General features: G+C 38.7%; 1 protein-coding gene across 5 annotated transcripts in view; it reads right to left on the bottom strand.

The window, feature by feature from the left end:
* ptprnb (protein tyrosine phosphatase receptor type Nb) overlaps positions 1–13,833 on the bottom strand; it is a 32,168-nt gene extending 18,335 nt beyond the window's left edge. For all 5 annotated transcript variants that reach the window (XM_084713758.1, XM_084713761.1, XM_084713762.1 and 2 more), the window contains exons 1-4: positions 13,609–13,833; positions 5,198–5,248; positions 436–546; positions 2–107 (exon numbers count right to left, since the gene is read on the bottom strand). In XM_084713758.1, the coding sequence (XP_084569884.1) occupies positions 2–107; positions 436–546; positions 5,198–5,248; positions 13,609–13,687 (347 nt within the window). In that variant the 5' untranslated portion in view covers positions 13,688–13,833. The remainder of the gene's footprint in view (position 1; positions 108–435; positions 547–5,197; positions 5,249–13,608) is intronic.
* Positions 13,834–14,384: the final 551 nt, after the last annotated feature.

Raw genomic sequence — 14,384 nt, 5'->3', positions numbered from 1 at the left:
CTGTTTGGGCGACTTCTCCTGAAGTTTGGAGGAGGAGCCGACAGTGGGAATGTGACTCAACTCTCGGCTGATGATCGCCTGGGTGATGTCGTCCCTCCAGGTCAGACCTGAGCATTCAAAAAATGTCAGACAGACTCTTCTTTCCTGTCTGACTTTCACTGCTACTTCTTACTTGAACAAAAGTTAAAGACAAAGGCAAGATGCTAAACTTAATAATACCAATAATGTAGGAATGATGTGGAATATTTTAATGTTTGTTGAAAAGCTGATGCTAAACTGCATTGCTGGTTGTAAAAGTCAACCACCACCTGCTGTAGGTAATAATGACTATGGATATAAGTACCTCAGATAACCACATTTCAAATAATCTGAAGAATCCCTTTAAAGCCTTAATCTCCTGAAGTGTCAAATGTCTGAAGTGTAAAAGTGACCCACCTTGCACCATCAGGTCTTTGAGGACCTCCTGCAGTTTGTGCAGGACTTGTACAGACACCTGGTACTGGACGGGCTCCTGGTGAGGAGCCTGGCACTGTCCAAACAGCCCGTCTGCACAGGAAGACACCAACAAGTCAGTGCAGCATACAAAAAGTTTGTTTGCATCATTTCTTTGGCTCACAATCTTCATAACCTGATCTGAATTTCAAAAACAACAAAATAGATCCATTAGAGCCACAGCATGATGTTTTAGGAAATCCTCTCCCTCTGCTACTTCGTTTCACCGTTTAAACTGGAACTCAGTTGTGTTTAGACAGCAAGTAGCACAGAAAATGTTTCCAATAGTAATTTTTTTCCTCCTCTGACTCTACATCTGAATAGTAAAAAGTAGAATTAATACAATGTTGAAGAGTACATGAGTAAAGTTATTGTATCTGGTTGACAACTGACTGCACTGCAGCAAAAGTTGAGGCACTTTATACTCTTTTAGTTGCTCAGCCATCTGCAGTGGTAACCCAGTGTGCCATCACAGTGAAAACACGGCCAAACATCACGAGCAGAAATGCCAAATTACAGTTTCTAAATTACTCTCTCACTCTACTCTAGTGGAATCTGTCAGTGAAGATAGTTTCTGTCTGTCTGCATGATTTTCTGCTTCATATTCAACAAAAAAATTCAGCACTGAGCCAAATTTTTATAACACAATATGCAGAATTCAAACACTTGGTACTAAAATATCAACATTTGGACCCAACATTAAATCCCTAACCTCCTCCTCAGGCCTTACTGATTCATCTTAAGGCAAAAAAGTTTTGTTTGTTTTTTTCAAAAAATTGAGGTAAACTCTTCCTTTAACCTGCATGAAAACCCACAGCAGCTGAACGTCTACAGGTGGAAACACTGGACAGATTCACACATCAACAAAAGTAACTAAATACATTTTTAGAATTACATTATCTACACATAAGAAAACAATAATAATTCTGGAACTGATAACATTTTGAGATCTGATTTCCTTTTTCAACCATAATATCACCTTGTTTTTTTTTTTTTTACACAAACCAACTAAAAGCGGATTTTCACTGAAGGAAGAAAGTAACACACACACACACACACACACACACACACACACACACACACACACATAAACATAGTGTACAAATGTGTAAGTAAACAATGTACAACAAAGAAACCACACACACACACACACAAGCACATATAACACTCATTCACACAGTCAGATGCATACATCTACACACAAACATCACAAACACACACACTTGCAGAAATTAGGGTTCCAGAAGGGCTGAGGTTCTGCCCAGAACCATTTGCATGTGAAAAAACCCTTCTGAAGACCCCCCTGTGTGATCACAAGATAAAACCCTTGGAATACAAAAAGGTACAACCCCCTGCGTTCTTGGTAAAACCTCTATGTTGGTTCCAAATAAAAACCCTGAGAATATAAAAAATATTCTTCTAGGTAGAACTCTCTGAATGGGTTCCAAGTGGAATCTTTATTCTTTATAAAAGAATATTCTTTATAAGTGCTACCAGGAACCAAACAGGGTTTTCCTATGGGGATAAGCCACAGAACACTTTATGGTTCTAGTTAGAACCTTTAATTCTAAGAGTGTAGAACACAGTTACACACATGTGCACAAACATAAAGCACACACACCAAGGAATATATGAGCATAAACACACACAAGCCTGCAAATACACACTCAACTTCACACATGTACACACACACACACACACACACACACACACACAGTGAAGCACAGTGGGTGTGTGTGTGTGTGTGTGTGTGTGTGTGTGTGTGTGTGTGTGTGTGTGTGTGTGTGTGTGTGTGTGTGCGTGCGTGGGCTGTGGTGAGTCATCACCTCTGTCTCCCTCCAGCTCTCATCAAACACACACAAACAGACACACAAGGGAGACACACGGTCGTCAGGCAAGTGATGTCACTGTTGTCATAGAGACGGCGAGGACGAGCTGCGATTGGCGGATAGCGTCTGACGGAGGGAGACCTTGTTTACGTTGCACTCTCGCTCATTTTCTCTCTTTTGTCTCTTTGTTTCTTTCACCTCTCTCCTCCTCCCTCCGTCCCTCCACTGCTGTGATGAAGCTCATAGAGAAATTCACCGTTTTTCACACACTCACATTTCAGCACTATTACACACACACGTCACACACACACACACACACACACACTCCAGCTTTCACATGATGACTCAGAGTAATCACACACTGAAATGTGTAGTTACACCTGCTGAATTTACATTTCTAGTGATAAAGAAGATCACAGGATACAGATGTTTAAAGACACTAAATGGGAAGTTTTGTTAATGCAGTTTTGAATGTAATTATTTTGCTAAATAGGGTGTTTTAACACAGATTAGTTTGGTATTAAGTTTATTTTAATTGAACAACCCAGAGGTTGAACACAGATGACAGATGTTTAAGAACAAAAACAGTCTGAATTTATACCTATTTTTATGCAGATGTTCCAGATTACAGGTGTTAAACAAAATAAACAATAACAACAACAACAATAATAATAATAATAATAAATAAACAAAATGTAATGTCTTTTTGTTTAAAAAAACAAAATGGGCCATTTTTTAAATGCACTCTGGAATTAAATTTTATTGAACTATTAAAGATTACAGATGTTTAAGGACAAAGTGGGCAGTATTTTGAATGCAATGGAATAAAATTGATGTTAAACAAATATTTGAGTATACAGATTATTAAAAGGTTCAAAGACATGAAATGAGTCAGTTTTGTTTTTTTTTTAAATGCAGAAGTTAAACAGATTATAGATGTTGACACGTATGTGTTGTGTTTTTAGTGAAGTTTGGCTTTAAAAGTATTCTTATTCAAATATTCCAGATTATAGATGTTTAAGGGCACATAATGAGTTCTTTATTGAATGTATTTTGGAATTGGATTGATTTTACTCAAATATTCCAGACTCTTAACACAGATTACAGATCTTTCAGGCTATAAAATGCATTATGTTTGAAATGTAACCTGTTACTCTCTCTCAGCCTTTTTTTTTTTTTTTTTGTTTTACACACTTTTATTCCTGCACTTCATCATGTTCTTCTTCAGACACGTGTTGTGAGACCTCACTATGAGTACCTCTCATGTTCCCTAAATGTTCCTGTCTCTGCAAACAGGGAACAAAACATTCTCAAGGCGGACACACAAACATACCACCATCAATAATGCAGCCGTCTGTGCAGGCTGAGACACACACGTGCACGCTCACGCATGTGCACGCTCATGTAATGACATCCTAACCACGTTTGAGCGAGCAGGAAGGAAGCAGGAGCGCCACTGAGGGATTATAGACAGGCTGAGCCGTGACGGCTAACTGGCTCCTGACTGTTTGATAGACAGAAGACACGTCACGGCTTCCTGAAGCGTGTTGCTGCAGCTGGAGCCAGCTGGGATCGCTCACGATTGGTCGATTTACTATTCCCGTCACGTTGCATTCAGGGTGCTGTAAATATGAGCTTCCCACAGGGGTACAAAGTGTCCACATCAGCCTCTCAGAGGAGGACGTCTGAAGAGTGAATGTATAAAAAGAGAGTAGTTTATAGATTATACCAGATGTAATAGATAAGTTTAAAGGGTCAGTTCACCCAAACCACACAAATTTGGGTGCATGTACATGGGCACTATAGGCCAGGATGGTGATGCATGTCAACATGAATGTCACAAGCTTGCATGCAATGCATCCTGGTACATGTAGGCACTGCTGCACAGCTCTGTGAGCAGGAAAACTCTTTTTTTTGGTCAAAAAAACAGCACTGAGGAATTTATTGCTTAAATTGACTACATTCACCATCAACAGTTATTGGACATCCACATAAAAATGCCAACTTTGGGATGGGAGTCCATGTCACTCTTCATCACAGGACTGGGACGGGACAGGAGGAAACTCAACGGGAGCTGGAATTTTCTATATTAAAATGTCATGTGTGGACTGTCGATTTATAGGAACAGGATGGGAATCAGACTTCCGGGATTGGGACGGGACATGAGTATTTTTGTGGGAGTGGGATAGGACAGGAGTGAAAATCAGCTGCACAAAAAAAGCAGATGTTTCTTCAGGCGGCCGCATGCTGCTGCTACACATTCATTCCTTTTTAACATTCACCTCAGAGCTCTGCTGCACCTCATGCTGTCTTGTTTTTTTTTTTTCAAATATCAAAGCTCTCTATGGAAAAAAATTTTGCTTTTTCCAATTAGCAGAATCTGTTTTCTTGTAAACAGCAGCTTCTCAGCTGGGAGGATTTATTTAAAATGTTGATGAAGATGCTACATCAAGGGAGCAGAAATGCTAACGTTTTAAAGTGAAACCAAACACTGAACACATGGCTCAATAATAAGGATTTCCCAGGGGCAAGTAAAACGCCATGTCGGCATGTAAATCTAGCAAGTCACTTTCCTGACTGGACTAGTGGTAAAAGATAATTAAATTTGTGAGTAAATTATTTAATTTTTTATGTAAAAGCCTCTCAAATATGGAGATTTCCTGCTTTTCTCCATGGGATGGACATTTTTCACTATTTTTTCACATTTGATAGATGTTGAAGACCTAAATTAAACATGACAATGAACTTTAGACTTTGTTGTTATTTGATAACCACTAATAAATACAACAATTTGTACAGGGGTAAGTGAAACTTGACTTTGGGCAAGTAGATTTCCCAACTGGGCAAGTGAAAACCTTGTAAACTTTAATACTCACCATCGTTGCACAGCTGATCTCTCGGGCAGAGCGTCTTTTCAAACAAACAACCTGCAGACACACAAAGACAAGAAACAAGTGCATAAAAATCAATTCACACTGAATGGAACATGAATTTTGCACCTAAATGCATCATTATTTGACTGGAAATTAATAAAACAAAGGTTTTCTGGTTGTGTTAGAAACTGAAACTGAAGGCAATTTGAGTTATTTTTTCTCCCTTTTTAAAACTACTTTATCAAATTACAAGCATGCAGATGTGGATATTAGATCGACTTTAAAATGATGCACACGGTGAGGTTATTATAGGAGAGAAATGAGTCAAGGGAAGATCAAACTGAAGAGGCAACAACACTGGACTTCAATCTTTGGTTGCTAAGTGATGTGAATATATGTCCTTGTGTGTGTGAGTGTGTGTGTTCCAGCTGACCTTTTCCCAAGTCTTAATGTGTTGTAAGACAGTAAACAGCAGCAGATGTGAAGCATGTCGCTCAGTTCTGTTTGTTTACATCTGTGTGCGTTGGGTTTTCATTAAGGATTTATTATATAAAGCCGTCTGTCTATTATTCATGTATCCTGTGATAACTCAAGAAAATACACTGTGTACAGTAAAACCTGCACAAACACACCACGCTCACTCCTCCGCTTATTTTCACCTCCTTCATTTCCTCTTCCGTGTTACTGATCGTTCCTGCTCTCGCTGCCAAAATGCTCAAATGTGTCCTTGATTCTAGAGCAGCAACTGGTCTCAACCTTCCCTGTCTGAAGATACAAACACTAATAAAGTTCATTTTTACTGCAAACAGATTGAAATACACTGATAGCACTGGCAGATTTTTTTTTCCTTAAAAGGGTGACTTTTTTTTCAACCTGGACCCCAATTTTCCCTTGTTTTTGTGTGAGTGACTAATAGTTGGTCCAGTTTTGAGTGAAACAGCTGCAACTGTTGTTGTCTGCAGACGCAAAAACACAGAAAATTAGGTTGAAAAATAACAAAGGTGGCGTCTCCCTTGTTCGTCAAAAATTTTATAACGGATTACATGTAACAAGATTACATAATAGGGATGGAAAAAAAGGTAACTGAATTCCATTACAGTTACAAAAAAGATGTAGTCAGATTACTGTTACATTTCAGAAAAATTGGGATTATTAGCAGGTTACTTAATTTATTTGAAATCAACTGTAAGTGTTTTAATTTGATTTTAGAAGTTAGTAAGTGATCAAGAGATAAATGCAGCATCTTGTGTTTCAAAATCCTGCCCAGCTGCTCTCTTTGTCCCTGCCCTACTTAGTGATGTCACAATGTAAACTCTCTCATATGGCAACATAAAGGAGAGAGAGGAAATGATCATTAAAATGGAAATTAAAGAAAGGTTCATTTGCAGACAAAAATAACTTTGCATGTGTTTAAATCGTTTTCCAGATAAATGTCAGTTTTTGGTGACGGTATTTCCTCCTCCGCCTGCTCGCTGTCTCACACCGACTCAATCTGTTCTTTTTCTTCCACCTGAGATCTGTAAAAGTCAGACAGATTATCGACTACATGACGACACAAACAAAGTGCCTGCAGCACCTATCAGAGAGGGAATCTCCGTTAAACCAGAGAGCCGAGACGCTGCTAAACATAGAACACAGAGAGATTCTCCATCCATCCATCCATCCGTCCGTCCGTCGCCTCCTCCGTCCAAACTCCACATGATGACTAATCTCTGCTCTCCACCCACACATCCCCTCCTCCCTCTGTCCCTGTCCTCCCTCCTCTCCTCGTCTGTTTCTAGAAGATCTCGTCCTCCTCCAGACTGTCCATCACACTCAATCGCTCCGTCTAACACTCATTACATATTAATTAGAATAAATTTCAGTTTAATTGACACGTTAATGAGCCAACTGATGCTGTAAACAACCTTCATCCTGACCAGGAGTATTTAGATACATCCTGCATTCAAAACTTCACGAAGAAAAGTAGATAAAATATTATCTGCAACATAAATGACATAAATTATCAATATAAAGTAAAATACTCTCTGTTAAATCTGATGTTTTTAGATTAATATTACTGCTGCAGATGTTTAAAGTCGAGCTCATTTTAACTGCTTTATACACTATTGGCTGGTTTAAGCTACTGCAATGCATCATGGTCTTGAGTATCATCATATGTTTGTTGCATGCTCGGCCTGTGAGAATCAAGTATCTCTAAAAAGTCAGAAAAAACACCCTGTTTTGGATTTGGATTTTGGATTTTTCCAGTTTATCCAAGAGCGTGTATAGAGTTTATTTAGCTCAAGAAGAGAATTTTCCACAAAAAAGACAATTTAAAATGTGAGAATACATGTTTGTTTTTTCACTAAACAGGAAGGATATGGAAATTTTTAGGGTGCAACGGATCACAGAATTTATCGTTTAGGTCTTACCACAGTTTTGAGTCACGGAGTGGATCGTTTATCAGATCAGAAAAAAAGAAAAGGGGTTAAATTATTCATAAAACTTGGCTTCGATCTCTCTTTGTCCCTAGTTATCATCCTTGTAATGTCAGAGGTGATTTATTTGCCATTTGCAGTCACATTGAAAATGGGGGTGTAAGAAAAATAGAAACAAATGTAAATCTGATATATGAATACTACTACAACTAATAATGATATAATAAAAATAAAATAATTCTCTGTAATAAAAACTACACTGTAACAATACTAAACATACTGTACTCTACTGTACTACATTGTAAAATAGTTCAAATATTTTTGCTTCACAGATATATGTGTCCACATGTTTTAGGAAAAGTAAAGAGGAAGAGGAAGAGTTTTTAATTTAGGCTGAACTAAACCTTTCTGCATGAGGTTAGGGAAAGGTTGTGGTGACTGAATGACTGACAATAAAACTAACCTTTAAATAATTCCTAAAGTCTCCCTTTAGTGATGATGTAACAAACCAAAACGCTGACCCAGCTCAGACAGAACCACACCTTCTCCTAAAACAAAATGGAGCCTGCAGAGAGGAAGCCCTGCAGGTGATGGAGAACCACAGCACCGACTGCTGTCAGTTTGAGTCTGAGAGAGAAGTCTGTGAGTGAGACAGTGGTAGAAAAGCTGGTGGAGTTTCCCCTGAGAAACATAAAGACCTGCTCCTGGCTGGAACCACCTCAGAGTTGAGTCATTTCATGTTTTTTTTTCTGCTCAAATTGAATCAAAGAGGAGAGCTTATTGCTGAGGCTGTTTCTATGACTCCCTCAGTTCGGAAAAAAAAAAAAACTGGAGCTAAATCAATTTTACTGCAAAAATCTCCCACTTACTGAGTCACTGTTGTCTCTGAATGAGGCCTTAAAGTCTTATTTCCTTAAAACAGAAAAAATGAGCCAATGCAGGAATATTTTAACAAGTCTGCAGCTTGTTTTCACAATGAAGTTTCTAAAATTGAGCAGCCACTTTCCTTTTTCTTTCTTGTTTCAAGCTACAGAGACTAATTTCTCAAGACAGGTGGATTTTTTGTTGGAAGTATGTTTAAATATTATTGACTTGTTGTAAGAAATAATTACCATAATTCCAAAAACGTTCTGGAGCAACATATGCTGCCATCCCTGCTTATTTCAGCGAGACAACGCCAGGACACATGGTGCACGTGTTCGAGACTGACCTGCCTGCAGTCCAGACTTGTCTCGTCTGGCCACTGTGTCTCCCTGTATAATTTCATTTACTTGTTGCATGTCTCTTTGTAGTTGCTTTGTGTTTCTTCGTAGTTGTTTTATGTCTCTGTAATATTTTATGTCTCTTTATAGTTCTTTTGTGTCTCTGATATCGGCTCCACTGTCTCATTTGTGTTTCACATGGAAAAGGTTATATTAATAAAAGGAAGCTGACTCATCATCAGCTCAGAAACTGAACTCCAGCCTCCCACCGTCATCATCATCATCATCATCAGAGCCTCTGTGTCTCGCTTTTATCGTCCATTAACCGCCTGCCAGATTGGATCCAGTGTCATTTTCATAATGGTGCTGCTGGCATTTGTGGCTGCTGCTGTGTGAGAGTGAGCTCGTCCTCCGGTCTGCAGGCTGACAGAGGATATTTAAGGTGGAATGAGTCAGCCAGGACGGAGCAGAGTGAACCCCGCGTGGTGTCGCTGAGTGGCAGCAGAGGCAGCGAGGTTATAACCCTCCACAGCGAGGTTATAACCCTCCTCAGCTCAGCTCGCTTTCACCTTTAAACTTTATACTGACTCACACTGATCACTCTGACTGGAGCTCAGTCTGTCCTACACTCTGAGAAACAAGGGTTCCTAAAGGGTTCCTCCTCAAAGGCCCAAAAACCCGCCCAGAACCATCTGCTTCTAAAGAACCTTTGTTTGAAGAAAGAGTTTGTCACAGGTTCTTTGGAAGACTAAAGGTTCCATTAAGAACCCATTTTCATCCAAAGAACACTTCATGGAAAAAAGAATTCTTCAAGGGTTCTTTGTACCATGATATAAAGGGTCAATGCAGTCAATTAAATGATAAATATTTTTTTTTCCTGTGTTAAAGTGTGAAAATCAGTATTAATATGAGCTACTACATCGTCACTGTGAATTCTAATATTGAATTCTTTAAGGAAACTTTAAATGTGTGTGGAAATATCACAGCAGCACCCTGAACACATAATAAAAAAAACTCCACAGTCACCTGTTTGGATTTCACAAAGCATTAAAATACCATTACATATTATAAATTGGCAATGAAGTCGCTATTGACCAGATAATAGTCTGCAGGAATCCTTCAGTGAGCGATGTTTTCCTTAATTCGTTTCTTCTGTAATGACATTTACAGATGAAACAGATGAAATATTGTGGGATCAGACGGGTTTAATATTCTGTGCTGGTCGCTGTCCGTGGTGCTGAAACGCTGCACCGCGTTATTAAGGAGAGACAGGAAGCCGTTGTTTTAACGGTGAGCAGACGGAGCCGAGAGGTCAGTTATGAGTCATAACTGTGAGGCTGATGATGTGTTATAATGCTGCTGTAATATTCATACAGGGATTAATACTCAAAGATACTTACAGTCTACTTTTATGAACATTTTCATGACACTTTCTGCTTTAATTTGGGAACAAAAATCTGTATTTCTATTCTTAGAATCTAAACACAAACTGTCAGGTGAGATTTTACACTCTTTAAGAGATTATAGGAAGATTATAGACAGAGTGAAGTCATTATTATTGATCGGCTTTAGTTCCATTATGGGTTATTTTATGGATTATTTTATTTGCTCCAGGAAATATTGTAAACAAGCAGTTGAACAAATAAAGGCTGCATTAATTGCTATTAATTAGGGCTGAGCAATATATCAATATTATATCGTATTGTGATATAAGACAAGATATCGTGATGTAGCGTACATGTTGTCTTTTCCTGGTTTTAAAAGCTGCATTTCAATAAAGTGATGTAATTTTCTGAACTCTGCCTATTTGCCTTTACCCACTTAACCATTAAATCCACATGATTCACTTGGAAGTGAATTTTATCACCTCACACTGGGGTGATAAAATGAGTAAATATCACAATATTTTTGACAATAAACCTCAATACTGCAACAATATTATAGTGATGACTCTTGGTGCTTTCACAAAATATTAACCCAAGCAGATTTGTGATAAACAATCATCAGTAATGCGGATGTAATGATTACGTGGGTAAAAGACAAATAGGCAAAGTTCAGAACATTAAATCACTTGTTGACACAAACATGCTTCACTCACACACAATAAACCTGCAGCATCTCCACCACGAAGATCAGCAACACATCTTTTATCCTGTAAAACAACAATAACTGTCAGCATGACTACGACACCCCTGAACTGCAATATTCCTCTCTCAGGATATGAAGATTTTACAGTGACCTTATCAGTCAATTACTGACTTAATGGAATCATAATATTCTATAATATGTCTATAATCGTCCTGTAGAGTTTCTGTGGTTCCCGTCTGTGTGATTCCTGGCCTTACAGCGAGGTCGGGTTCAGGTGCCCATTTTTCTCATCATCACAAATCTGCACAGTGCATACCACAGCAAGTCTGTATTAAAATATGACTCTACAATAAAATAAAAACCTGCATCTTTGTTTTTCTTTGGTGGATTTCTATCTTTATCTGTTTTTTTAATGTGTGAGTACATCTGACGGGAGCCGGGTCACTGTGACAGAAAAAGAAAAAGATTTATTTAGTTTCTCTTCATCTCCAACATGAAACACTGAAGCTCACTTACAGCACAGCAGCACTGTGGAGTTCAGTTTGGCCGACAAAATAGAAAGAAAGTAGAGTAACTATTGTAGTTTGGAGGTGGAGGAGGGGCAAGTAAAATGCCATATAAAAAAAAAACATTAATTTATTAAACTATTTTGATCATCAGTTAATTATTAAAGTAAATTTTCATGCAAAATGTCAAATTTTTGTGTTTTAGAAGAGAAAACCAGACATTTAAAGCTCTACAATCCTACACCTGCCACAGCATTTTGGAGTTTTCATCGGCCTGCTTGAGATCAGGTGGATTTAATGGCAACAAAAATGCAGAGTACCCCCCAAAAAACCTACTTAATTACAGTAACTTGAGTGTGTGTACTTAGTTACTTCCATCCCTGTGTATTAGAGCACTGTATCTTGTGTTTTAGTCCTGAAAAAGTCTAAACAGGGACAAATTAGCCATGGCTAGAAGCTTCATGTTGCATTAGATGCATTTTGTTTAACTCAAATGTAACAGTGCCTGCATGTACTGTTCCTGTCAAATGAATAAATAAAATAAAAATCTTTACTCTAAGTAGTTTTATGCAGCTGCAGAAACACGTTAACAGTGAATAAAACTGACTTTTTATTGGCCTCTATAATGTTTCTATCTGGATTTATTACAGGTGAGTATTACAGAGACTCATACTGTCTGTAGGCCTTACTTTTATTCTTTTTTTTATTACTGTGTCCATTATAATCTGTATTATGTACTCGTGATTTTAGTGATTGACATTAAACTCCTTCCTGCAGGAAAAAGGGGTGTAGGTTTGTTTTCAACACTGGGGTGGGCACATTGTAAGCAGTAGTAGCAGATTTCGTATTTTTAAATGCCTTGTCTGCATGAATTTACAGTGAATGTCTTTATTTAGTGCAACAGTGATTAACCAATAAATTCAATGCTATTGAACTAACTGCCAACTACTTTGATAATCAATTAATCGTTTCAAGTCATTTTTTTGGCAAAGTTTTAAAGTTTCAGCTTCACAAATGTTGATATTTTCTGGTCCTTTTTTAAAATCTTGGGTTTGGATCAACATTTCTCATCCTTTTCTGACATTTTGTGGGCTAAACACCTAATCAGTTAATTGGTCTGAGCATTTTTTTTCTTTGAGAAAAAAAGTGAAAATTCTCTGATTTCAGCTTCTTAAATGTGAATATTTTCTTGTTTCTTTACTCTCTGACAGTAAACTGAATATCCTTGGATTGTGGACGAAACAAAACATTAGAGGATGTCATCCTGGACTTTGGGAAATGCTGACCAACATTATCTGTCATTTTATGGAGCAATTAATCAATGAATAGAAAAAAAGACTGACAGATTAATCAGCAATAAAAATAATCAATAGCTCATGAATAGCTGCTGCAGCCTACATAATCATATATACATATATACAGACTCGGATTAATTAAAGCAGCTGCATGTCTTCTCTGCAGGGTCTCTCCTGCTGTTTGCTGTGTGTTTGTTGTTGTCCTCATACACTAAACAACAAAATGATTCACCCGGCCAGACACACACACACACACACACACACACACACACACACACACACACACACACATCCGAGCTGTCACCTCCGTCACTGTATTTGCGTCAGTGACGCAATTTAGCGCCGGTGTAAACAGATCCGAGGCGACCAGAGCAGAAACGCAACAAATATCACATGAAGTTCTGCAGGGGAGGTTTTCTTAATGCTCTGTTTATGTTCACTGGACAAACAGCCAATCTGATCAGAGATTTTACTGTGATGTTACTCCGAATTAAAACTCACTGTAGGATTATTGTAGAAATGTTAAAAATAAAGCATCAACAGTAGAGTTCAGTGCAGGGAGTGTCGAGCAACTTCAACCCCACATTTTGTACAAATTCTGCATTCTATTTTAGAGAAGTCCAACCAAACCTCATTAGAAAAACTGCAAATTTTAGAACATCTTTCAGAAATGTTATGAAGAAGATAAAAAACTGCAAGATAAAGTGATATAAGGTGACTCCAAACTCAATGCTGAGTAAAACTGTTACTATAGGAACACGTTAACAGGGACTTGTGATCGGGGAAGTCGTGATTTACGCGCCGCCCTGCTGCCGCCTGGATGGATGGATGGATGCAGAGAGTTCATTAAAAGGAGAGTGCATCAGTCTCCATCAGCGTGACTTGGATCAGATCTGATCTTACCGTGTCGGGCGGCCGCGCAGAGCCAGCAGGAGGCGGTGAGAAGGAGGCACAGAGCCGCCCAGAGCCGCGGAGACCTCATGGTACATCCAACATCCACCGGAGCGGAGACAGGATGAGGAGGAGGAGGAGGAGGAGGAGGAAGAGGAAGAGGACGCTGCTGCGCTTCTACCAGCTCTCCATGACTGAGGAGAGGCTGCTGCTGCTTCTACTGCTGCTGCTGCTAAACAGGACTGATGGAGAGGAAGTGTGTGTGAGCGCGCGCGCGCGCGTGTGTGTGTGTGTGTGTGAGAGAGAAAGAGAGAGAGAGATGGAGAGAAGAGAGAGAGAGAGAGACGGGTTGGTTGGGGCCACAGGAGGCGCCACACTGCAAGAAATATATTAACAATAAAAAACTGCTGAACACTTCAATTCCAACTTACTGTTAGAATACAGCACAAAAACAAGATATTTAATGTTCAAACTGATCAACTTTATTGTTTTTGTATATTTACACTCATTCTGTTGGGACTGGAGCAACAAAAGACTGTAAAGGTTGTGGAAAGCTCCAAAAACACCTGTCAGGAACCTTCCACAGGTAAACAGGTGAGCTCAACACTGCATCATTTAACAAACAGGGGAGTTGAAGGTTTAATAGTCTGGACGCATTTACCTTCATTTCTGTTTTGAGGAGGACAAAGAGGGGACTTTGTTGCAGGTGTTTATTTTAGGTGAAATAATTTGAAGTTTTAATAATTATTTAGTTAATTACTTGAACACAGAAATTAAAAATTAAAGTG

Source organism: Lutjanus erythropterus, chromosome 24, assembly GCF_056507025.1.
Source record: "Lutjanus erythropterus isolate fLutEry1 chromosome 24, fLutEry1.hap2, whole genome shotgun sequence".
In the NCBI taxonomy this organism is placed as follows: Eukaryota; Metazoa; Chordata; class Actinopteri; order Lutjaniformes; family Lutjanidae; genus Lutjanus; species Lutjanus erythropterus.
This window is presented reverse-complemented; position numbering and strand designations above follow the sequence as displayed.